This window comes from Plecotus auritus (genome assembly GCF_963455305.1).
Source record: "Plecotus auritus genome assembly, chromosome: X".
Taxonomy (NCBI): Eukaryota; Metazoa; Chordata; class Mammalia; order Chiroptera; family Vespertilionidae; genus Plecotus; species Plecotus auritus.
This window is the reverse complement of record NC_137784.1, coordinates 114,520,724-114,548,197: the sequence shown is the minus strand read 5'-3', so window position 1 is coordinate 114,548,197 and position 27,474 is coordinate 114,520,724. Positions and strand designations below refer to the sequence as shown.

Sequence of the window (27,474 nt, the reverse complement as noted above, 5' to 3'; positions counted from 1 at the left end):
GGCTATAAAAACAGAGCAACACAAAATGCCAAGAAGAAAAGCCAAAAGAAGAAGGAAGCTAATATAGGTCACAAAGGAGTAGGGCAGCAAGGGAGAGAAAAAAAACAGCACAGTTTGGCAGCTTGGTGGGACAAAGCAGCCACCCGAGTCTTAGTAGCCGAGGGCAGTAGTGATATTAAAAATACTGAAGTCATGTGACCAGGCCAATACAGTTGGAGATGGAAAGCAAGAACAGGTAATACAGCCAGGCTGGCATGGCTCAGTGGTTGAGTGCTGAACTATGAACCAGGAGGACAAGGTTCAATTACTGGTCAGGTTGCAGGCTCAATCCCCAGTGTGGGGCATGCAGGAGATAGCTGATCAATTATTCTCTCTCATCATTGATGTTTCTATCTCTCTCTCCCTCTCCCTTCCTCTCTCTAAAATCAATAAAAATATATTTTTTAAAAAGAATAGGTAATACAGAGATAAACAAAATTATTTAAATTTCATGCTTAGCTAAAAGCATACTGCCCATAACCATACAAATATAGGAAATACTATCTTTCAAATACTATATTTTCTAGTTTTAGTTTCCTGAAGCAATTTGGATCAGAATGACTGAGAGGTGGAAAGGGGACAGATTATTGACTGCACCTTCTCATGAAGTATCTGCATGACCTTGAGCAAACCTATTGGCTCTTAGAACCTAAATTTCATTATCTTAAAATTATGAGGATGAGGTAAGCAGGCACACTATGTAAGACTGTGCATGATAACTCTGGAGGAGAGTCATTTACACTGTAATGGTAAATGAAAATGGTGCCCCCTAAGGTTGAACAGTGCACAACCTGCATAACCACACACAGTAAAAGGTGGTCCTAATTAAGATCCATCCCAGTCCATTAGTCTGGGATTCTAATTAAAAATGTACTTCGTTTTTAAAATATTCCTAAAATATTCTGTAGGTAAACGGATCTAAAGGTAAAACCTTCCCATATGTTCTTTGGGCCAGACTGTATATATGGCTTTTAGAACTAGGGGAAAGTAGGGCTTGAGAATAATTACCTATGGCCCAAGGAAAATCTTATTGCACTGGACCATCTAAACTTGACCTAAAAGGAAGGATTATGATTTTAATTGTCCTCATCAAATACCTAGAAATATCAGCAGGTGATTGCAAATCACACTGAATTCAAAAATTAGCTTTCCTCTTTGGGGTAGAAGAGAAAGGTGTTGAGTTGAAAGGGATTGCATCAATTCTTTCCTTTATTTATTTAACAAATGTTTATGGCCCAACTATGATATGTTGGGAAGAATGTTATGTGCTAGGGATATAAAAAGGAATTGGCCTTTAGGAGTTCATGCCACAAAGTAATAAGGAATGCAGCTATGGAGTCTAAAAGATCAGAGAGTTAGGGAAGGCTTCTCACAGAACATGGGGCATTTGAGGAAGCCTAATGGCATGAAGGTCATGGGACTCTCCACACTGAAGTGAGGAGTGGAGGGGGCAGGCCAAGGGAAGAGAACAGAGAGTTCATAAGAGGATAGGGACTGCTGGGGAACCACAAGTAATTTGATTATCATTTTTCTGGGCACATGGAAGAAGGCAAGGGTGATACGTCAGGCTGTAAGTGACTATAAGTACTTTGTACATTGTGCTCAGTAGTTTGGATCGTATCTTTTGACCCTGGGAATAACTTGAGGTTTTTCATTAGAGGAGTGCCATGATCCCTAATTTTAGCAAGTTCATTCTGCTGGGAGTTGGAGAATAAATTGTGGGCTGGAAGGGAGGCTGAAGCTTGAGGCAGGGAAACTGGTTTGAAGATTGTTGCAATAGCTTATTAGAAAATTGATGAAAACCTGAGTGAGGGCAGTGAGGATAGAGAGGAGGTTGCAGATAAAAGAAGTATTTCAGAGGTGGATTCAAGGATTTAGTATATAAATAGAGGGAAAAAAGGGTCATACATTAGGTTGAGGTTTCTAATTAGGCAAACCTGTAAATGGTGGGGTCCTTCACCCAGAAGTCACTTTATAAAGTTGACTTTACTTCCCACACTGTAAACCTAAGAGTTATATCTATAACAAGTGTTGAATTCCTATAAGCCACAGATAGTTCAAGTCACAACTAAAGAAAAATTAGTGACCTACTTGATTTGGTAAAGGGCTGGGATAAGATTTGCATACCACTTAAGCAAGCACCCTATAACTCATCACTATCCTATATAATAAAAGAGTAATATGCAAATTAACCATCACTCTGCTACACTCACAAGCCACCTCCACCAGCCAATCAGGAGCGAGTATGCAAATTAACCCAACCAAGATGGCTGCAGCCACAGAGCAAACAGGAAGCTTGGGTTGCCCCTGGCGATGGAGGAAGCCAAGCTTTCCGCACACCCTGGCCAGCCCAGGCCTCCACTCAAGGCTACAAAGTTTCAATTACAGAAGATAAATAAATCCCAACAAAAATGGCTGTGGCCACGGAGCAAGCAGGAGTCTTGGCTCCACTCAAGGCTACAAAGTTTCAATTATAGAAGATAAATAAATCCCAGATACCAGGGCCTCCGCTTGGGTCGCCGGGGGGGCGTGTCCAGCCTGCAAACCACCACAGGCCCCTCGCCCAGGCCACCCCACGCCCCAAGGGAACCCCCACCCTGATCCGGGACACCCTTCAGGGCAAACCAGCTGGCCCCCACCCATGCACCAGGTCTCTACCTTATCTAATAAAAGAGTAATATGCAAATTGACCATCACTCCAACACACAAGATGGCTGCCCCCATGTGGTCAAAGATGGCTACCCCCATGTGGACACAAGATGGCCACCACAGATGGCCAGCAGGGGAGGGCAGTTGGGAGGAACCAGGCCTGCAAGGGAGGGCAGTTGGGGGCAATCAAGCCTGCAGGGGAGGGCAGTTAGGGGTGACCAGGCCTGCAGGGGAGAGCAGTTAGGGGTGACCAGGCCTGCAGGAGAGGGCAGTTAGGCGTGACCAGGCCTGCAGGGGAAGGCAGTTAGGGGGGACCAGGTCTGCAGGGGAGGGCAGTTAGGGGAAAACAGGCTGGCAGGGGAGCAGCTGGGCATCAATTAGGCTGGCAGGGGAGTGGTTAGGGGGTGATCAGGCTGGCAGGCAGAAGTGGTTTAGGGGCAATCAGGAAGGCAAGCAGGCAGGCGAGCAGTTGGGAGCCAGCAGTCCTGGATTGTGAGAGGGATGTCCAACTTCCCGTTTAGGCCCAATCCCAACAGGCAGTCGGACATCCCTTGAGGGGTCCCAGATTGGAGAGGGTGCAGGCTGGGCTGAGGGACACACACCCCCGTGCATGAATTTCGTGCACTGGGCCTCTAGTCCTATATAATAAAAGCCTAACCAATCAAAGCATAATATGCTAATGATATGCTAAGGCTGCTCAACTGCTCGCTATGATGTGCACTGACCACCAGAGGGCAGACTGTCCCTCCCACGTCTCTCCCCTGCCCTGATCATGCACCGGTGGGGTCCCTCAGCCTGGCCTGCACCCTCTCACAATCCGGGACCCCTCAGGAGATGTCAGAGAGCCAGTTTCAGCCTGATCCCACAGGCCAGGCCGAGGGACCCCACTGGTGCACGAATTCATGCACCGGGCCTCTAGTTTAAACTAATGTGTTCTCTGTGTAGTCTTACTAACTAACCTGTCAAAATAATTGCTCTTTAAAATTTCCCTTATAAAATAGATTGAAAACATTTTACAAATCACTTCTCCACTTAAATCACTGGTGTTCTGTTTTTAGGTCAATTCCAGTTCTTTGCAATGAAGTGGATGAATTTGAATGAAATCAGAAAGCTTCTCCTACCTCAGTACTACAAGGCATATGGGCTACATTTATTACCCAAAGCAATAAACTTTTTGGTAGCAAGAGAAGAACTAAGTGGACCTAAATCCATTCCTCAGAATACTGAAGTTGGAGGGTGGAGGGGGGAGGCCAAAGGTTAATTTAAATATTTAGGGAACCTTATTAATGTGACAAATTTGTTTCCAAAAAAATCATTATGGCCCTAGCCAGTTTGGCTCAGTGGATAGAGCATCAGCCTGCAGACTGAAGGGTCCTGGGTTCGACTTAGGTCAAGGGCACGTTCCTTGGTTGCAGGCTCCTCCCCACCTGGGTCGGGGCTCCTGCAGGAGGCAATCAATCAATGCTTTTTTTCTGTCTGTTCCTCTCTCTTCCACTCTCTCTAAAAATCAATAGAAAAATATCTTCAGGTGAGGATTAAAGAATGAATGAAATAAAAAATATAAAAGTCTTCAAAAAGATCATTATGAAGAGTTAGTGGGAGGAAGCATATGTTTATATTCTTCTTTCATTGCTTAAAGTTGATTTTTTTCCACAAATAAATTGAGGACAGCCCATTTATCTTCTTAATATAGTTTTTCTTTCAATTTACTCCAAAGATATCTTACTCTCATGTCAGTAAAAACTTTACTCCTGATAGTAACCTCTTATTCTCATGGAGCTTTGCAACTTACAAAGCACTTCCACACTTCACATTTGCTTGGCTCAAACCAATAAAAGAGGTATGGTATTATCATCCCTATTTTGTTTTAACCAGGAAGAAGTAAGATTTAGGTATGTCTTGTTTATGGAGGTGACAGTGGTAGGGAGTCACATGCTACAAATGCACTAACATAGTAGCCTTTAGCCCAGGGGTGGGCAAACTTTTTGACTCGAGGGCCACAATGGGTTCTTAAACTGGACCGGAGGGCCGGAACAAAAGCATGGATGGAGTGTTTGTGTGAACTAATATAAATTCAAAGTAAAGGAGCGGAGGGGAGAGCAAGAGAACCGGATAGAACAGCCGGATCCGGCCCGCGGGCCTTGTTTGCCCACGGCTGCTTTAGCCACATATGGCTACTAAGCACTTGAAACATGAATAGTCTGATTTGAGATATGACATAAGTGTAAAATACACATGGGATTTTGAGGGCTTGGGACAAAAGAGAATGAAAATATATTTTATTTTTATATTGATTGTACTTTGAAATGACAATGTTTTAAATATTTTCAGTTAAATAAAATATATTACTATAAGTTTTACCTGTTTCTTTTTACTTTTTATTGTGCTACTAGAAAATTTTCAATTTTGTGTATGGCTGGTATCATATATCCATTGGCCAGAGATGCTCTAGAATCTAGAGGGACTTGGGGGTCAGTTCGGAAACCTTGGCCTTGCTTTGGCAGACAATAGACTCATTACAGATTCCAAGGCAGAGGGAAACAGGATCAAAGCAGCGTCTCAGGAAGGTCAGGCTGGCAGGGACATATAAGATAGACTGGAGAAGGAGAAGCTATATCAGGAAAAAGAGGCTAGGAGGCTTAAATAGCAGTAATCCAGGCCAGAGGGAATCAGGGCCTGAGTTAGAATGGGAATGAAGAGGAAGAGGGTAACTGAGAAACATTTCAAACAAATAAGATAGGACTCGGTGACAGACAACAAGCCTAAAGGAGAGGGAGTAAAAGATGATTACAAAACTTCTAGCCTGGAAAACCTAAAGAATGAAGATTTAGGACAAAGGAGTAGCCTGGGATGGGTGAAATCCTAAAGAGGAGTTTATTGTATTCAAGTTTTAAAAGTCTCCCAGAAGTAAAATGATGATGATGATGGTGATGATAAATAATAACCATAGGTAATATTTATCAGTGCCTATGTGTCAGGAATTCATTTATGCCATGCATTGGCATTTTATATGTATCCTTCTTATCTGCGCCTTATAACCACCCCAATCAAGTAGGTGCTATTACTATTTCCATTTTATAGATGAGCACACTGAGGCTCAGAGAGGATAAGCAACTTGTCCAAGTGAAACAACTAGTAAATGGTACAGCTAGGATTTGAACCCAGGTAACCTGAGAGCCCACCAATTTAAACCGCTGTACTAGAGATTCTACTATGTATTCTACATATTCATGTCATAGACATGTCTCCTTATATTAGCTTAAAAGTTTGTAACTTTAACAGAATTTCCAAATTTGTTTAATATAAGCCTACTTTTCCTGATGCCTAAATGCAGACCAATTAGGTATGGGAACAGTAGATCAGGACTTGGAAAACCCTAGTCTATTCCTGGCTGTAACTATCAAAGCAAGTAAAGCAAGTAAGTCGTTTACTCCTTACTGGGGCTGTTTCTGACCTTCTTCACCCTTATTTCCATCTACTATTTTTCCATGTATAAGATGCTATTTTTTTCTAAAATCATTAGACTGAAAATCGAGGGGTGTTTTATACAAGGAAGTCAGGGGAGGAGGGAGCCGCACAGTGAGTAGCTGCCCATATCTTGTCAAACAGGCTTCCTTCAATCACGAGCCTTATTGCTATGGACGTCAGCTGATGCCACAATTGGAGGTGGAGGTGGAGAGTGTGCAAATGCAACATGGACCAGAGCGTTCTGAGCCCATAAAGATGTCAAAAAACAAAAAGATAAATAACGGTAAACGATTGTCTTACTCTGCAAAATTCAAATTGAATATAATCAGCTATGCAAAAGAGCATGGAAATAGAGCTGCAGAGAGGCAATCTGGACCTCCCTTCACTGAGTGTACTAGTATGATCAGACAGTGGAGAAAACAGGACCTACAACTCCTTAAGATGCCAAAAAAGAAGATGGCCTTAAGAGGAAAACCAGCAAAATGTTTAAAATATTGATTTCTTAATTTGGGGTTGGAAAAGTGTGTGGGGGGGCATATACACGGGGGGCGTCTTATATGTGGAAAAATATGGTACTTATCAGAGGGGTGGGTTTGGCAACAGGAAACTGGCATGCTCCCTCTAGGCCTGTTGCTGAAGCTTTTTCTAATTTTCTGGTCTGCTCTCTGACATATGGTGCTTAAGGGGTAGGCTCTGTCCCTCCAAAAGACCTATAGGGGAGGTCTGTCAATATGTGAACTATTTGAAAGCTTTTGAGAACATACATCTAGGCTATATCCTCCAGTCTAGCTTTTAACAGGTATAAAACTGTTATTTGGAACTCTGGCTGGCTCCTGTGTTTTATTTCCCCATTGGTTTCAGTGAAGGAGGGAAAGGCGGGATTGTCATTTAGTTGGTCCCCCAAACCTCAACATCCCATTACTTGTCCTTCCTGAACTTCATCCCATTTTGGCTAGATCATTTTTCTGATTAATTTATTTATATTTCTTTTTTTAAAAAATAGAAGAACACTTTCCTCCACTAAAAACTTGCCAGGAAGTATAAACAAGTAAAAGAGATAAAAGCCAATCAACTGTCCTTGAAGGGGATGTGGGAGTGGTGTTAGGGCCAGTGGTGTTCTTAAAACTGCTGCTCTTTCTCTAAAGGTCACTTGTAATCCTCTTTCAAAACACAAATGATCTGGTCAGACTTGGTATAAAGTGCAGATTTAATGAACATGCTATTAACTTCCCCATCCAAGGTAAATGAAAAACATATTTAGGGCAGCTGCGTCTAACTTTCCACCAGAGAAATGCCTCTTTAAATTGGCTGTTTGTAAATCAGAAATTAATCGAATAATTAAAATTCTTTAGAATGATAGCTATTGAAAGAGAACAGCAGTGAATGTTTTCAAAGAGCAAAAATAATCCTTCTATATAGATGGTCACAAGCCAGGCTCTCTTCCACAGCAGTGAGAGAACCTCTCACTGCAAGGCACCACTTACTATGTCCCTTGGACTTGGTGCAGAGCTAGTGCACTGACCCATTTGGGGCACACACACCCAAATGTCTATTTGGACAGTAGTTTCAGTTCAGTCCAAGTCTTCCTAGCTTGTTAGCAAGCCCTGAATAAAAAGCCTTGCTGGAATCTTAGAGACAATACATGCTGCTCCTTCTGTTAGACCCAAAGGAAATGAAATCAGCCTGATAATATTTGCCCTTTGTTATCCCATACAGAGGGCCATCCTGGACCTTGAGCTCTTCTTCTAGGTGCTTACAAACTAGATGATTAACGGATTTGAGTATTTTCCCAGATGTCCCAAGTTAAAGCCAAAGAGTCTAAATTTAGTAGGGCCAGCAATTCTTTTGTTGAAAGATAAACTACTTTTTTTTTTCCATCTGCTCTCTACAAGGTTGGGGGAAATATGTTCTGCAACAACCCAGACAATTTGAAAAATCAACCTCAACAGCATTTTTCAATCAACTTAATATATTCTCCAACTTAACACTGTATCATCGTTGTCATCACAGACTGCTCTTTTGTTGGTAGACCATCCAGTGAAACATAATGAGATGAAAAATAAGAAGCCCTGCTTTTCCAATCAACTCTGTCTCCCGAGGACACAAATAACTTTTCCCTTGGCTTTATATGGAATATCTGTGTGAGTTAAAACTTTTGAACTTGAAGAATTTCCTTTTGACAATTCAAACGGACCCCAATTCTGATAGATATAAGGCAAGGTTTACTTGTCCCCTTAGTTAAACAAAACACTGTGAGAGTTGAATCACCTTAAAATGTTCAAAAGTCTTTTAAAATTGTTTACAGCTAGCACACCTATAAAGGAAGTTTTTAAAATTGTGAAATGCACCTTAGGAAGATGCCATATCATTAAAAGAATGGAATTGTCTTGCTTCTTGTATCTCCTTTTCAAACTCTTTTCTCACATTATATTTGCTGACCCTACTTGATGTAATTTTTCCTTAATACTCCAGTAATTTGGTCTCATTTCACTTTTTTGTGGTTTTCTCACTTGACTCAGGTACTGATACACTCCTAGGTTCAAAGGAGGCATTCTATTATTGTTTTATGCATACTAATATAGCTGCTTCTTATAAAATTACTCGTTTTTAAAAATCCAGTTCTCTTGGATTCCTTTTTTTCAAAATTACTTTCCCAGGTGCACTTTTTAGTGTCCTGAACTTTCAAAAATGCTCAAAGTCCATTTTATTTGATTGCATCAAATCTCTCCCTGAGAACTCTTGATTGCTATAATTTTTTGGTTCAATCCACCAATTTTCCTGAACATGCTTCAGGAAATACTTCCAGTCAAAATTACATGAAATAATTCTAGCTTACTTGAATCTTCTACTTTTAAAAAAAAGTTCTTAAGAAATTTACTCCCTACTATATTGCAAAAACTTATTTGACACTCTGTGGCTTGCAGAATTATTTTTATTCAGCAGATGGTTAAAGACTTTCATGACCACATATTTTAAAATAAACTGGGAAATCTGAAACTAATATAATATTGTATGTCAACTGTAATTAAAAAATAAAATCTAAAAAATAAACAGTGCAAATAAAAAATTCAATTTGATTCTACTGACACAAAGTTTACCATTTTGTTACCTGTCTTTTTAAAATACCTAGTATGATTTTTATGTGGAAAAAAATCATAAGGATTAGTCTAAAATATCTGCAAAATGCATTTATGAATTTTCAATTCTTACCACGGGGAATTAGGATAAGATTATGAAATAACACACCTCTCTGAGTTTACTTGAAAGCATGACAAGATCAAAAGAAATTTGATCTTCACCAGAGGATGCTAACATGTAGAAACTGAATTTCAGAAACTATTCTGCTTTCTTCTGGAATCAATTGCACTGTTACTGAAAAAAAAATACCTTAGGGTTGCAAAGAATTTGCCAAACTCGTTCAGATAAAAATGTCAAGTTTCTTCTCTCACTCTCACACCATTTCAGTGGTAGCTACTGACCAATTATTTGTTACCAGAAAAAAATGCTATTGTGCAGATCATGTGTTCAATTATTCAGAATTTTGGACTCTGATGAGACATTTTTAGAAGACATACACAAAATTAAAATTTTAAAAGGTGATCTTGGAAAAATACACAAAGATAGGAGTGACACTAATCACTCAAACATTGCAGAAAGAGCTAAACAGAAGAGATAGCAGAAAGGCCATTCATTACTTTCTAAGGATTATATAGCATCTCTTTCCTCCTGACTAATTTTTAAAAAATAATTCTCAAAAAAAGTTTATGAACTGTTTTTTATATCAGAATCATTGTTAAAAATCCCAACCGATATACAAGGCTAGTCTATCTCTTCACCAAATTCTCAGTTCTACCATTCAGAGGTAATCATTGCCATACTCTGTCCTGAATATTAAACTGTTAGCAGCAAAAATGAAGAACAACAAAATGGAGTGACATTTACGGATTTAACCAGTGTGAGATACAGTACATTAAGCATGTAGGAATTGTTTTCTAAAATTTAAAGCAATTTTGAAATCAACCTAAATGCCAATGTTTCAATTATTCAACTTCCTGCCTTTCAGTTATACAATTCTCTCTAGTACTTTTTTGGAAGGAAGTGTTAATAATCTAGTCCAATCCCTTCATTTTACAGATAAGAAAACTGTCATCTAAAATAAGGTGAAGTGAATTGCCCTGGGTCATGTAGCTATCTAATCAGTAGCAGATTGTGGCTAAAAACCCTGCCTGGTCTCTTGCCTCTCAAGCCCAGCACTCTTTACAGAGCTGCTAAAGCAATAGAACTTGCCAGATTTACATGATAGTGGATAGTGTGATCTACCAGATAGGCTGTACTATGACCACTTTTTAAAAATCTGATTTCTCTAAAAAATACTTAGACTTAAACAGAACTTCTAACATACAGTTCAGAAGCATCACCGTGAAATGGAGTTTACAATGTCTATACACATATGTAATCTTTAAGAAAAAATGGATAAATGGTAATGGAAAGAAACTTGACTTGGGGTGGTAAACACACACTATTTAAAAAAGAAAAGAAAAATGGCCCTGGCAGGTGTTGCAAGTGGTTAAAGTAAGCATGTCAAACTTGCGGACCACGGTCTGTGGCCCACAACGAATATTTTTGCAGCCCAGCCAATATAACCGTATGTAAGAAACGTTTTAATAAAATTTTGTAACTTAATTTTTACAATATCCTGTTATACATAATTATTAATGATGAACTACAACGTTCGCTAATGACTGATTACTATAATCGTGTTGCATTCATTTCCCTTACGCGCCTCATGTGCAGCCACACTATTTCTCTCCACTAATACCAGCAGCGAATATTTTAGCAGCTGACTGCCACATCATTAGTCTTGGACTGACTTGTTTGGTGTGTGCAACAGGAAATATTTCGTTTTCAGAGAACAAGAAAAATAGGTTTATTTGCGTTACGCTTATTAATTCAGTGTCTGATAAGTTAATGTTCAAGAAAAATATTAATTTTTATTAAAATGTTCTGTTATTTTATGTTAAAGATTATTCACTTATTTCAGCCCTTTGTATTCAGCATTTCTCTACTAGTATGGAAATAAACCTACGTTTCTATGAAAATTGAAGTTTTTGTTTTTTTGTGGCCCACATAAACTTAAACCTTGTTTATTTGGCCCATGTTAGCCTTTGAGTTTGACATGCTTGGGTTAGAGCTTCAGCCTGAGCACTGAAGGGTGGAGGGGAGCAGTTTGATTCTCATCAAGAGCTAGTACCTGGGTTGCAGTTCCCTCCTTGCTCCCCCGCCCCTGCACCCTGTGGGGTAAGTGCAGAAGGCAACCAGTCCATGTGTCTCTCTCACATCTATGTTTCTCTCTTTCTCCCCCTCCCTCCACTCTCTTTGAAAAGCAATGGAAAAAATATCCTCAAGTGAGGATTAAAAAGAAAAATGGAGAGCTTTGCTGCTCATATCTTTAACATTCTCCTACAAGAAATAAAAAAGAGGGACTCCTACCAAAACAAAACAAAAAAGAGGGAATCCCAACTTTCTAATGCCATGTCTGTATTAAAGTTTAGATATTCTCCCTGGAATTCTATTACTACTGTCTAGTTATGTGCGTTTCCTTCTGCAGAGACAATGTAAAGAGAGATTAGGGTTTCTGATTAAACAGCTGTGCCTCCAGGCAACTTCAGGTCAATCTAAATCAAAATGTCTTGGTCTAGTTCTGGCTAATCAACCACTAAAGGTCATAACCAGGTCCCTCCCTCTTCCTTCAGCAACTCCTCATCATTAAAATAGCACCTCCCCCTCAAGTCACACTCTTAATGGAATGCTTTCAGTTTGCAAGTTCTCCTCCCCCAGGCCTCCAGCTCTTCTGGCTTTGTATTTCCTCTTCCTTTTATTAATCAGTGTTCTAAGGGCTGGCATCAGGAATGAAGAGACAAATTCACAGGGTGGGAAAGACAGGTCTGGCTGAATCACAGGGATCCTTTGAGAAAACGATGGGAAATAAGTTTATATAGACACTAGAGGCCCAGTGCACAAAATTCAGGGCCTTAGGCCTGACTGGCGATTGAAGCCAGAGCGTCTGGCATGGAAGGACAGGTCCAAGCTGACCTCTGGGCCCTGGGCAGCACCTGAGCCCCCAGGCACACCCCCCTCTGCCTGAGTCGTTAGGACCCCCGCCTGGCTCCCTCAGTGCCTGGGAAGCCAGCCAGGTGGCAGCCCGGCCCCTGCTACAGCTGCTGGTCACCATCTGCGGGGCAATCGGCAGGGTGATGGGGCCCCACTCACACCCGCCTTGGCCTGGTGCCACCTGCTCACTTGCTCCACCATCCCACCTGGTCCTGCTCCTATTGGGGCCCATCGGGCACCAGCAGCGCCTCCACTGCCACCCACTGCCAGTGCCATGTTGCCAACGCCTGCCATGTTCCGTGCCACCCTCTGGTGGTCAGCGCAATCATAGTGAGTGGTCAAACTCCCGGTCGATGGGACAATTTGCATATTAGGCTTTTATTATATAGGATATGGAGCAGATCCCAGAGAGCTCAGAATGGCATTCATAGGTATAGGCAGTCTTCAATGGCTTGGGAGGGGGTTTGTGATTTGATAAAACTAGCGTTTTAAGAAAGTTAACAGTTGGTGTGGGTACAGTGTAGGAATTTGGGAGGTACTTGGGAGAGGCACATAGAAGACTGATATAGTAGTCAAAGCATAAAAGGTCAGGACCCAGACTCAAGTGATAGCCCCAGAAATTGAGTTGAAGGAACATATATATGTAAGAGATATTTCAAAGAGATGACAGATGGGCCTTAGAACAAGATGCAAGGATAGGATCTATGGGTGACTAAAAGATGGGAAATATAGGAGCGGGGATAAGAGGTCTTGACGTGTTAACTATGTATGAGCTGATGGCAGGATAGATAGTCAGATGTAGATGTTCTGTAGTCAGCTAGAGATGCCTGGGTGAGAAACTTAAGATGGAGAGGCAACAGTGTAGAACAAGCATGTCAAACTCAAAGGCTAACATGAGCCAAATAAACAAGGTTTAAGTTTATGTGGGCCACAAAAAAAAACAAAAACTTCAATTTTCATAGAAACGTAGGTTTATTTCCATACTAGTAGAGACATGCTGAATACAAAAGGCTGAAATAAATGAGTAATCATTAACATAAAATAACAGAACATTTTAATAAAAAAATAGTATTTTTCTTGAACATTATTAACTTACCAGACACTGAATAATAAGCGTAACGCAAATAAACCTATTTTTCTTGTTCTCTGAAAGCGAAATATTTCCTGTTGCACACACCAAACAAGTCAGTTCAAGACTAATGACGTGGCAATCTGCTGCTAAAATATTCACTGTTAGTATTAGTGGAGAGAAATGGTGTGGCTGCGCATGAGGCGCGTAAGGGAAATGAATGCAACATGATTATAGTAATCAATCATTAGCGAACGTTGTAGTTCGTCATTATTATGTATAACAGGATATTGTAAAAACTAAGTTACAAAATTTTATTAAAACGTTTCTTACATACCGTTACATTGACTGGGCAGCAAAAATATTCATTGTGGGCCGCGAGTTTTACATGCTTGATGTAGAAGGACTATTTGAAACCATGAATGAGGCAGGATACATTCCACAAGGGAAAGAATTAGGAAGATAGGGAAAAAATTTATCAGAGAGAGGGGTGGAGAAACAGAATAGAGGAGGTGATAAGTTTCTGGAAGGAAGGAAGGAGTATTAACAGTTTCAAATGTAGTCAAGGGCAAAGAGAATAAACATTAGTAAATTGGCCCAATGAGCTATAATAAATCCAAAGACCTTAATAAACCATATTTACTTTTCTCACTAGTACTGTTACTTACTTGCACACACATAAATGCTTCAAGTCTTTTGTTCAGTAGCATTCAAGTCCAGAGTTTGGCTCTTGGTACTAAGTTTACTGAACTACTCAAACTTCAGGGCAGGATATAAATAATGAAAGAGTAACTGCCATTAAGGAATAATCTAATCAGGTGAATATAGTTTGAGATGCAGAACTCTGCTTTTTCTACAACATCTGGCACATCAGCACAGAAGTCTTCTGGTTAAGCCCCCAGTGGCTGATTTGGCAGCATCTCCATTCTTTCTTTGAAATCTACCCCTTACCAACCTAATTAAGCAGAAAGGGAAAAAAAGCTATCTGGGTATGGCAGGGGAGCGGCTTGAGGAGAATAGGAGATCTGGATGAAATGAAGACTGCACCTTTAGGTGAGGCACAGGCTGATACATAAAACTCCGCAAAGGAGGTATAGTGCATTCAGGGCTTTCACAAAATCACTTCTGCTTCCCCTACAGATTGTGGATTAAGATAAACTAAATGGTTACTGTGGAGTACATTGAATGTCTTTCTTTTCCCTACTAGAAAAATATTTATCAAGAGATTGATAAAGTGAAGATGGCAAATCAGTTTCTGGAGGCCACTGTGATAGCGAAGGATTATCCTGTTGCTTTTTCAGGCTTCCGACCATCCTTCCTATAGTTCTATTCATTTTAGGTCCCACTCCTCAAACTTCACTCCCAAAATATACATATTATCTCAAGTTCCATCAGCTAAGAGTTCCAACAATTCCACATCTGTCCCTAAGTAGGGGCATAACTGTGAGACATCAAAGGCCAAAGTGTTTAACAAATGCACTATGATATTCACCTAAGTAGTCAGAAAAATAATAAAAATGGTAACATTGGGGTAATAAACTTTATTCATTGAGTGTTTGCTATAATACCAAACACTGTTATATCAAAAGCAACTATAAAAAACAGCAAGACAATTCTTAAAAACATGCCTCCATAGAAAGGGAGTGGACTGATAATTCTCAGGGGGAAAGGGGTATAGGGGGTTCATGAAGAGAATGGACAAAAATCATACACCTATGGATGAGGACAGTGGGGGGGAGGTAAGGGCAGAAGGTGGGGTGGGAAATGGGTGGAGGGGAGCTATGGGGGGAAAAAGGAGAAATAATTGTAATAATATGAATAAAGATTTATTTAAAAAAAAACAAAAAAACAAAAAAAAACATGCCTCCAGGGCATCCTATATAATAAAAGGCTAATATGCAAATTGTCCCCTCTACCAGGAGTTCAACCAGGAGTTCAATCACGGGGAAGGGCCAGCCAACCAACCATCTGTGGCCCCTCCCCCCAGCCGGTCCTACCCCCAATAGGCCCCCCCCCCCCGATCGGGGGGCAGGGCCAGCCGGCCAACCTCCCGCATGCCCTCACCGACCTGGCCCCATTGGCCCTGATTGTGGTGGGCTGGCCAGACCCCACCTGTGCACGAATTCGTGCACTGGGCCTCTAGTATATCATAATGAGAAAATACCAGTGAGAAGTTATTAAAAGGAATGTTGTACCATGATTGATAGTGGCTCATTACTTAAGACTCTGGAATAGACACAGACCTGGGTTACTATTCAGCTGTGTTACTTAACCTCTCTGGGCCCCGGTTTCCCAGAGAGGTTAAGTAACACAGCTGAATAGTAACCCAGGTCTGCTAAATGGAGATAATAATAGTACCTACAATGTAGGATTGTTGAGAAGATAAATGAAATATGTACTTTATATTCATTGGCACACTGCCCTGTGCATAAGTATTACTCAATAAATGTCAGCTACTATCATCATTAGAAAGCTATTATATTATTGTTCATTATTACAAGGAAGTAGATATAAGTCAAATCATATTGGTAAAAGCTAAATAACACCCTTGACTATAAGATGGGTTTTAGGAGGACCCAAAACTAGGGCATAAAATGGTTCTACCTCCTATACATGCTATTCATCAGCACATCTCTACTTTCACTCAGCCTCAGAATTAAACACCAATATTATTCCCTAAATTGGAGCCATTACAGTAACAAAAAAAATCACACAGTCACTTCTGCAATCCCCATTAAGAGGACTAAGTTCAGAGAAAGTAATAATCATGTTGTGTGGATCTGGACTTCTCCCATCCTTTTAATGCGACTGATGACTTCCCATTATATAAGACAAGGGCACTGCTTATATAATAAGCAGTATTCATCAAGAAAACCTTCAATAAGAGCAGTGATACAAACTCCCCTTTGTTTTATAGGTTTTACATTATGCCAAGCTGGATAATTTATCCTTTAGTGTACTTTTCTTGATGAATACTGCTCCTGGGAATTCTTGAGCCAACTAGCTATGTAAATCTAATAAGAGATATGCTAAATATTTCTATTAACACTGAAATCATGGGACATTTTTAGTGCAACTGGTGAGCACATATTACAAACAGAATTCTGAATTACTGTAGTTACATTAGGAGCTCACATGTATCTTCTATTGTACTTAGCCCAGGAAAATAATTCTAACCCAACCAGTTGGATCACCAACTATATCCAAGGTCTAAGCAACCAAACTGGCTTTAAATACAACCGAGAATGGGATACTTTCATATTTTTGCCCCAGGACCAAGGGTTATCAACCCATCAACTCTGAATTGTATGATAACCTTTTATGCACAAATGAGTCCAATATGTCACAGTTCATTTGAACAGAACTGTGAGAGAAAGGATCCTCCTTCAGAAGCAATTTCTAGGATATGAACATCATAAATTTTTTAAGAAAGAATATAGACCAACACATCTAATAGAAATATAATGCAAGCCACATATGTAATTTTATATTTTCACATAGCCACATTAAAAATAGAAACGAACAGGTGAAATTAATATATTTTACTTCACCTAATATGTAAAAATATTATTTAAACTTGTGATCAATTAGAAATTGTTAAAATATATATATATATATACACACTAGAGGCCCAGTGCACGAAATTTGTGCAAGGGGTGGGGTGTCCCTCAGCCCGGCCTGCACCCTCTCCAACCTGGGACCCCTCGAAGGATGTCCTACTGCCAGTTTACAGGGATCGGGCTTAAACTGGCAGTCAGACATCCCTTTCGAAATCTGGGACTGCTGGCTCCTAACCACTCACCTGTCTGCCTGCCTGCCTGATTGCCCCTAACCACTCTGCCTGCCATCCTGCTCACCCCCAACTTCCCCCTGCCACCGGCCTGCTTGCCCCCAAATGCCCCTCTGCCAGCCTGATCACTCCAACTGCCCCCCATGCCAGTGTGCTCTCCCCCAACTGCCTCCCCTACCGGCCTGCTCGCCCCAACTGCCCCCCTGCTGGCCTGCTCACTCCAAACTGCCCCTCCCCCCGCTGTCCTGATCACCCCCAACTGAACCCCACTGACGGCCTGCTCGCCCCCAACTGGCCCCCCTGCTGTTCTGCTCACCCCCAACTGCCCCCCCACCGGCCTGATCACCCCCAATGGCTGCCCCCCACCAGCCTGATCACCCACAAGTGCCGTCCCATCCTGGTCTGGTTGCCCACAACTGCCCTCCCCTCTTGGCCTCTAACCGCCTCTACCTCAGCCCCGCCACCATGGCTTTGTCCAGAAGAATGTCCGGAAGGTCTCCTGGAAGGTTTCCCAGTCTAATTAGCATATTACCCTTTTATTAGTATAGATAGAGTCCTGGTGCACGGGTGGGGGCCGGCTGGTTTGCCCTGAAGGGTGTCCTGGATGAGGGTGGGGGTTCCCTTGGGGTGTGGGGTGGCCTGGGAGAGGGGCCTGTGGTGGTTTGCAGGTTGGCCACTCCCCCATGGGGTGAAGGTCCCTGCTGGGGGGCGTGTGGCCAGCCTGGGTGAGGGGCTGAGGGCTGTTTTCAAGCTGGCCACAGCCCCTTCAGGGTGGGGGTCCCCGCTGGGGTACCTGGCCAGCCTGGGTGAGGGGCTGATGGCTGTTTGCAGGCTGGCCACACCTCCCAGCGGGGACCCTCACCCCATGGGGGTGTGGCCATCCTGGGTGAGGAGCTGAGGGCCGTTTTCAGGCTGGCCACACCCCCTTCAGGGTGGGGGTCCACACTGGGGTGCCTGGCCAGCCTGAGTGAGGGGTTCATGGCTGTTTGCAGGCTGGCCAAGTCCCCTGAGTGGGGACCCTCACCCTATGGGGGTGTGGCCAGCCTGGATAAGGGGCTTTTTTTCTTTCTTTTTTTTTTTTTTCAGCACCTCCTTGATCAGAGGCCAGGGCCAGCTGGAAGCAGGTATCTGGGATTTTTTTATCTTCTATAATTAAAACTTTGTAGACTTGAGTGGAGGCCAGGGCTGGCCAGGGCAGGCGGGAAGCTTGGCTTCCTCCATCGCTGGGGGCAACCCAAGCCTCCTGCTCACTCCAGCTCCGTTGCCGCTGCCATCTTTGTTGGGTTAATTTGCATATTCGCTCCTGATTGGCTATGGGTGTAGCAGAGTGATGGTTAATTTGCATGTTTATCTTTTATTAGTGTAGCTTTTACTAAGTCTTCAAAATCTAGTGCTTAATTTACACTTACAACATAATCTTGATTCAGACTAGTTGCCTTTCGAGTGCTCAGTGACCACTCAAGGCTAGTGGATGCTGTACCAAACAGTGTAAAATACAACCTAATCTAAAGTATGAATGACTGGTATATTAGAAGAGCCTTGCCCACCCTCACTGCCACCTCAGCCCTTCACCCTCTTTGATGGAGCCCTTATAATGTCCCCATCCCCTCACTGGGACCACTAGTCCACCAGAGTTTTGAGGAAGAGGGGGAAGGATGTGTTATTAACAAATCACCTTGGAAACCCAAACAATAACAAACACAATAGTTATATGGCTAAGTGACATTAAGGGTTAAAAACAGCTCACCACCACCCCCAACCCCCACTCCTGTGCATATGGGTGGCAACCAATGGAAGTATCTCCTCTCTCTCTCTCCCTCCTAACCTCCCTCTCTCTCTCTAAAAATCAATGGAAAAAATATCCTCACTCCTAAGGTGAGGATTTAAAAAAAGCTTTCCTGGGGAGGAAGACCTGGGAACCTAATCACCATTGTATCCAGGAGAGAGTACATTCCAAACGTCCAATATGCAAACACAGAAACTGCCTGGATCTCTCATTTAAACTCTTAGTGAAGGCCATGTTCACCAGGAGCTTTTCATTTAAGGACCTAAACTAGTGGGTTCCCTTCTTCAACCCTTTCTCTCCCCAGCCTTGCCATCCCCCCATAGGAAGGGTCCTTCAAACCTGCCTTCCTCTGAAAAGTACATTTCTCCCTGAGATGTGGAACAGCTGTAATGTTGGCCCACTCTGAAATGAAGAAACCTGTCTCCTGAGTCATTCTAATTATCTTCCTGAAGTAAAGGCAAACTGAAAAGTACAATATTTGCCTTTTCCTTACATGTGGCCCTGCCCTTCTGCCACCCCTCCCACTCTAATCCCAAACTCGAGGCCAAAAGCTGTCAAGTAGCCAGCACTAATGCAAAACTAGGCAATTCCAACTACATCTTTTGGGTTTTCCCCCATCTTTAATTCTTCTCTCTCTCCAGCCTGCCTCAATATTTGCTTCTATGTAATAACCAAACAATTACACAGACAACAAGCCTTGCCCTATTTCTCTTAAATCCATCCATAGCCCTTTATCCCGGGAGAAGTGTATAAACTATAGCTTGTAGGTTTCAAAGCTCTTTTGTGATCTAGTCTCAACCAGTTACAATCTTGACTAGATAAATGGAATTCTCAGTGGGTCCTGTCCATCCTCCCTCCCCACCTTCAATCTGTTGGTTCAGAGTCCACTGTTCTTGAAATATCCCCCACCTTAATCCACATCTGGTCACCTTTCTTCAATGACTATTCTCAAGACCCTTGATGAGTAGGACTATTTTACTATTCTGATTTCCCCTTGGGCCAGGTCTTTCTGGTTATCATTTTAAGCCCCTCTAATAAAGCGTGGTCCAGAGAGTGTGCTCAATAAACATATGGTAAATGAGTACTTAGAATACTGTACAACCACTCTCAGACTTATCTACCAGAAACAGCATGTTGATCATATAACTACATTGTTGATAAACGTCAGACCAACAGTTATCAGTAGGGTAGAAAGGGATTGCCCAAATAAGCAAGAGGCATTTTATAGATTGACTAGAGGCCCGGTGCATGAAATTCGTGCACTGGGGGGGGGGGGTCCCTCAGCCCAGCCTGCACCCTCTCGTAGCCTGGGACCCCTTGCTCCTTGCCACCCGCCTGCTCGCTGCTCCTTAGCACTGACGTGGAGGTGGGAGAGGTTCCCACCACTGCCGCTGCACTTGCCAGCTGTAATCCCGGCTTCTGGCTGAGCGGCACTTCCCCTGTGGGAGCACACTGACCACCAGGGGGCAGCTCCTGCATTGAGCATCTGCCCCCTGGTGGTCAGTGCTCATCATAGTGAATGGTCGTTCTGGTCGTTCCGTTATAACAGTCGCTTAGGCTTTTATTATAGATGGAAATATTCTGCATCTTAGTTACATGAATGTACAAAGATATAAAAATGCATCAACTCATTAAGATTGATGTATTTTACTGTATATTAATTATACTTCAGTAAACAAAAGAAAGGGGACACATATACACTGTTCTTGTAAAAATAAGATTCTACTATATTATAAAACGTGAACCTAAGTGAAAACGCTGGCTGTAATAAATATTAAACATATCAAATTGTTATGGGGATCACCCTCTGGAGAAGAGTAGTGAAAATGGGTTGGGAGGACTGGGTAGCTTTCACACTCATGTATTATGTGAAATCACTCCTCCCCCTCCCAATTTATTGAGTACCCACTAAAATCTATATACTCCTTAGGTACATGGGGTCAAATATAGAGAAGTGCAAATGTGTGCACTTAAAGAGCTCATATTAGGGATACATGACCACTATCACTATATAACATGCTAACTGCTATAGTTAAGGACTGGACAAAGTGTTAAGAAATCACAATGGGAGTTCTTACACTGTTTGGAGTAGGGATAGGGCAGAGTAGGATGACTTTTGAGAATGTAGAATGAAGAATTAAGGCACGTCAGACCAACCAGTGTGTCCCAGGCAGAGGGAACAACACATGCAATGGCACAGGAGGAAGAGGCAGAGTGAGTTGATGGCCTAATTTCTAATCATGGTTCGCACCTGAGGTCCAGAAGAGAAGAACGTGGGGAGACACTATTGGAAAAGTATGATAAAAGATTATGAAGGCCTTGGAGGCCAGGTTAAGGAGTTGGGTTTCTATTTTGAAATGTAATGGAAGGGTACTTAAAGATTTTTAGTAGGGAAATGACTTTCTATTTTACTTTATTGTATTTAAGAATTATCAATTTAGTGGCATAAACATGGAGGAACTTCAGTATAATCATATTTTCTTTATCCATTTATCCATCAGTGGACACTTAGATTGTTGCCATATCTTAACTATTGTAATTAATGCTGTAGTGAACAAGGGGGTACATATATCTTTCAAGTTTGTGTTTTCATTTTCTTCAGATAAATACTCAGAAGTAGAATTGCTGGGTTGCATTGTAGTTCTATTTTGTATGTGTGTGTGTGTGTAGTTCTATTTTTAATTTTCTAAGGAACTTCCATATTTTTTTTCCATAGCGGCTGAACCAATTTACATTCCCACCAACAGTGCACAAGGGTGCCTTTTCTTCACAGCCTAGCCAAGACATTTGTCTTTTTTATGATAGCCATTCTAACAGGTGTGAGGTGATATCTCATTGTGGTTTTGATTTGCAACCCTCTAATGACTAGTGATATTGAGCATCTTTTCATGTACCTGTTGGGCATCTGTATGTCCTCTTTAAAAAATGTCTATTCAGATCCTTTGCCCATTTATTTTATCCGATTGTTTTTTTGCTATTGATTGAGTTGTATGAGCTCTTTGTATATTTTGGATATTAATCCCTTATCAGATATGTGACTTGTAAATATTTCCTCCCATTCAGTAGATGGCCTTTTAATTTTGTTGATGGTTTATGCACCCTTTTATTATTTCAAAATAACTATCATCATATGCTTCAAATGGCCAATGAGGAAGGTGAAAAGGAAGCAAGATCACAAAAGAAACAATTCATTATAAAAGTCAATACACTGCCTTTGTGGCATTTTAAGTTTTAAATGCCCCTTCCATTCTCTCAGGCTGCTCTCACAGCCATGTTGCTACTGTTTCACCCAAAAGCACTTCCTTGGCTTCCAACCACAATTAGAGACTCCCCTAAAAGTAGCTCCTTTTCCAAATAACACCCATAAAATATACTCAAGGGCATATGAAAACGTTATATTTTAGTTAAAATACCAATAAATGTTAGGAGCCGAGATCATAAAAAAACTTTACTTCCTAAATCTATAAGCCAAAATGCTACCTTTTATTGATACATGTTGACAAAGGCATGCAGATAACAGTAAGCAAAGCTTAAGGACTTGAAAAAGCAACACTTAAGGGAAAATTTCACTTTTTCAAATGCTCTGTGTTTTCAGATTACAGACTTAGGATGTTTCTTTGAAACAAGTCTTCCTATTAAAAAAAAATCCTTCTGTCCACTATTTATACATGTGTTTTTCTATTTCTAGAAAATTGACTTGCTTTTATGTTTAAATAGCATTTCTTCCAATCAAAATTAATTTTAAGAAACTAACTGCAAACATCAAACTATTTTGATTCTTTTTATTTTTTATGGAACTTATTGGGGTGATGGCTCACTTTCTTCTTGATGCCCTTAATTTACTCAGTCAGTAGTAGTGACAAGTTTACCTCTGCTATTCAATGAATAAAAAGAAAGTTTGATTCATAGCAAAACAAAACATACGAGAAGACAGCAGAACCACTGACAAAACTATTAACTATTATACCAAAACCCCACTTTTAAAAACCGTGTTTTAGTCTTATGAGGATACATTGGAAATTTTAAAATATTAGTCTCATCCTAGCATACACTAAAGATACCATTGTATAAATGTAGTGTTAACATTTGTGACACTGTGCGTATAAAACTTGCCTACAAAGCAGCACTTGAAACAGATGTAGCACAAATGCTTAAGTGTCATATGATTTTTATATGGTCCCCCCAATCAAACTTAATTCCATCCATCCAAAGCTGACTGCAAGTAACAGGTATGACTAATTTTAAAAGAGCACATATCCATGTCCTAAGGGGTGTGCAGCAAGAAGTTACTAAGTCCTAGGTGAAATACTATATTCACATACTCCACAGTATACATTAGTGAAAAGTTCCAGTCACAGTAACTTTTCACAACAAGATTTATTGTCAGAGCTTGTAAGTGGATATACTGGGAATAGTTCCATGCCTATTAGGGAAAAACCTCCCAACTAAATGCACAACTTATGCCTGTAGCAACACTGACAGAATTGAATTGTCTAGTAGGGAAAAAAACCCTTCCATTTTGCAGTGTTTACAGTTGAATATAATCAAGACCCCCAAAATTAAAAGGTATTTTGAGAAGATATCAAAACAATTGCCCTCCAACCACAGAGAAATTGAAAAATACGTTTCACATTATTCTGCATAAAAATAAGCTACAAATCAAACCCTAACATCACTTTACTGAAAGGACCTGAGGAACTAAGATGTCTGCCAACAATCAGAGGAAGAACTATTTGATAATCAGTGTGACAGAAAACAGATATTTATGGCTCCTAGCTATGAGCAAATGAAAGACTAGGCTAAATTTTAAGAAAAATTCCCCAGCTGTTCTAAAATTTCAGAGCTTCCAAAATGGCTAGATCCTAACAGCTAAAGAACAGTTACCACATGCTGCGGGGAGGGTTGGGGGTAAGCTGGAGGGAGTGGCTAAAAGAGACTCAGAAAAAGAAAATGCTCCCAAACGATGGCATATCATTAGTAATTCAGGTATAGATAGCAACATGACAAGAGCATCATTAAGATCATTAACCATTTCCTAGAACATGTAATTATCATGTAAGATTAAAAAGAAAAACCTGAATAACCTTGGAAAAACATAAAGACTAAAAAGAAAATAATTTATGATTGGTAATTAAAAGTATTACAGAAAGTATCTTTCCATACCTGGCCTACATAAGGAAAAAAGATCAAACTCAAATGGGAAGAAGGTTGTTTTTTACTTTAGGAAAAAATGAAGCATGTAAGATGGCAGGATAAAAAGAGCTATCAGATGAAATTTCCATTAAAAACAATATTCAACTTTCCCCCTCTGTTCACAGAACTATCTCGAGCCTCTAAAATACCATGGGTAAATTACACAGCCACTAAATATTTTAAGTATGAAGACTATGTGGCAGCCCAGAAAAATTCATGGGACATTATAGGTAGAAAAAGCAGAACACAAAGTAATATGTACACTGTGATTACAATTCTAGGTATAAAGATGTGATGATGGTTGTTAAGGGGGGTGGTAGTGGGACTTTATTTTTCCTTTCCAAAGATTCTGTAAAGATTGCCATGAAAGTTTTATGGGTCAAAACCCATTTTTACTTTTAAAAAATTCCTGGTGTCTGTATCTATAGTTTGTTTATGTTTGTTCAAACCCCTTTTTAAATTATGGGTCTTGGCATTCATAAAAATGCTGAATAAGTGGTTCCTTTAAAGAAAAGAAAAGGCACATTGCTTTGTAGTGTATCCTTTAAGTGGCCACACTGTAAATGGTGGGTTATTATCTGTATTAGTACTCAAGGGGTGTAGACTTAGGATGTACAAACATCTGCTCTTCTAAGTGGAAGAAATGGTCACACCCTTTTGGAAAAGACATTTTTAAAAAGATTATGGTATTTTGAAAGATGTCTACTTGCTCCATTTTTCTAAATAGATAAATCAAAAACCAAAAAAGAAAGTATCAAAACTAGAAGTTTTTAAAGGGAACCTACTAATCAAACTGTTATTGGAAACTAAGAATTACAAAGTTAAAGCCTCCCTTTTTTGTTTATTATGTTTCCCCCTTTCGTTTTCTTTCTGAAGGAACACTTTCCTTGACCAACTATTCAGTTTGGTAGTTTCCGTTCTTATAAATACCATACTTGACTAAAACGAATTACAACACATCTAAATGGCACCTCCCCAACACTATTAAGATAATTCTAAGAAAATGAGGGGGTCTAGCAAAAGACTTCAAGGATTACGGTAATGTATTTTTTTAAGGTTCAATATGCAAACAGGACTCTTACCCAGGTTGATTTAATAGTCTGAATTCAATTTCATCGGGTCACTGCAGGCAAAGCGATTCTTTATCTCCTCTCCATTAGTAACATATATTAACTACCCCATGGAGGTGAAGTCCTCCCTACGTTTCTCCTGTAGGTCAGAATCCTTTGGATCAAATCATCCAATTTTACTATTATAACTGCGCTTAGTCGAGTCCTTCCTTTCTTTTTCACTGGACAAATCCCTACAAGGCTAACACAAACCTAACATGATGTAAATAGGTAGGCTAGGTCCCTAAAAAGCTCTGCCTCCTGTGGGTTCCGACTGGGCATCTCCCTGTCCCACCCCATCGCCATTAGTCTCAAATGGAACACTAACAGTAGCTAAGGTAACCAAACAATTAGGAAGAAGAAACGAACAGAATTTCTCTGGTCTGGGGGTTGAGAGGCTTGCTCAGAGGACAGATTTTCCATTGCGCGGGGTGGGTTAAAGACCACAAAAGTGCAAAAGCAGTACTCTAATCTTTGAAGGCCAGTGGCAGACGCTGCCACGCTCTCAGCAGGAAGGGGGTGGAGGGAGCAGGGGGAAAGTGGGAGGGAGTGGGGAGAGAGAAGAAGCAGCGGAGGCGGGGTGGTGGAAGAGGGGAAGCTGCGGGGAGCAGGAGTGGGGAGGAAGGAGGGGCCAGAGGTGGAGCCAGGGCTTCAGGGAAGCCCGCGCGGGCCAGAGCACCTGGGGCGGAGTCGCAGGCTCGCCCTTCCCCTTGGCCACAGTCGCGCGGGGTGCACCCCGAAGGGGCGGGTCTCTTCCCCTCCCTCCTCTCCCTCCTTTTCATCTCAGCAGCGCCCACAGTCTCCCTCTCTGGCTCATACAAAAGCAAAATGTCCGCCATCTTCCGTGGCCACTGCGGTCGCCGCCGCCACCGGTCAGGCTCTCCTGTGGTTTCTCCCCAGGGCTGCCCCTCCCCTGACCCCGGGCGCCAAAGAGGCTCTGAAACCACCGACAGCACCGCTCAGCCAGCCCTCTGCGCCTCCCGCCCCTCCCCACGTCCCTCCGGCGACGCAGGACTGCTCTGGCGGGGGCAAGGAAGGGAAGCTGCCCCAGCCCACTGGTTCCCATTCCTGGTCGCCTCACTCTCTTGATGGCCCCTTTACCTTGATGCAGTACGGGGGTTCGTCGTAGGTGACCAGCATGTACCTGTCTCCGCGGCTGGCTGGGTCCCGGGAGCGCAGCTGCGGGAGAGGGATGACAGAGGGGGCCCGCGAAGGGAAGGAGGGAGGAAAGGGCAACACAAACGTTACAGAAGCACCTAAATCCACCCCACCCCCACCCCCACGGGAGATCTTCCCATCTCTCCCCTCCCTTCCCTTTACCTTCAAAAATAACTCCACAGCACCTTTGGCAATGTCCAAATAGGAGGTGCCCAAGTCAGTGCGCTGGTTCATAGAGGCGGACGTGTCTATAAGGAACAGCAGGATGGGCATCTTCCTCCTCACCCCTGGCTCTGTTCCTTGCTCTCCTGGCCCTCACTGCTGCGTACTGCCACCCGAACCCTCAACTCTCGCAGAGCCAGGGCGCAGAGAGCCAGAGGAGAGAGGGAGATGAGACTGGACAGATGAAACTGCCCCTGGCCTCCTCTTTCTGCAGCCCCACCTCCTTTCCCTCCAAGGGAACTTGAAAGTGTTAGCGAGTGTAGCCCTCGGGGCCCTCCCCCTTCCTCTCTTCTGCCACCACTACTGCTGCCGCCGCTGCCACAGACACTACTGCCCAAGCATCCGTCCACGCTCACTCAAGCGCTTGCCTCAGACTGAGAGCTATCTGTGTTCACCGACACACAACTTCTGTTCGCTCACCTACCACCGGCACCATGTGACCAGAACCTACGCCATTGGCTGCCAATTATGTTTATTTGCATATTCATTAGATGACAGCAAAGGGAGGGATTCGGGCGAACCCTGGGAGTTGAAGTTTGAACCCAGGCAGGGTATAAGGGGAAATGTTAAGGACCCTTCTTTAAAGCCTTAGGAGGTGTTAGGATATTTTGGGGGTTGGATGGATTTTCTCTTGCTCTTCAAAGATGATGTCTCATTCCAAAGGAAGAGCGAATTTCAGCAACAGTTGTACAGAAGTACAGAAGCAGATGCTTAGATTGGCTGCACAGAAAACACTTTTCTAACTTCAGTCCATCAATCCTGCTACTAGCTAAGACCAAAACATTTTAGAAACAGCAAACTTCATTCCTGGCAAGACCTACTCGCATTCCTTTAGCTCCCTCCCCACTCTTGATCAGTATTTATAAGTTGGTTGCTGGCC

At 42.0% G+C, this 27,474-nt stretch overlaps 1 protein-coding gene across 4 annotated transcripts in view; it reads right to left on the bottom strand.

The window, feature by feature from the left end:
* Positions 1–27,025, bottom strand: part of LOC308240400 (integrator complex subunit 6-like) — a 71,481-nt gene extending 44,456 nt beyond the window's left edge. For 2 of the 4 annotated variants that reach the window (XM_080653340.1, XM_080653341.1), the window contains exons 1-2: positions 26,535–27,022; positions 26,316–26,393 (exon numbers count right to left, since the gene is read on the bottom strand). In XM_080653340.1, the coding sequence (XP_080509466.1) occupies positions 26,316–26,393; positions 26,535–26,645 (189 nt within the window). In that variant the 5' untranslated portion in view covers positions 26,646–27,022. Of the gene's footprint in view, positions 1–26,315 lie in introns of all 4 variants that reach the window. The other 2 variants (XM_080653339.1, XM_080653338.1) reach the window with 2 other exon arrangements.
* Positions 27,026–27,474: the final 449 nt, after the last annotated feature.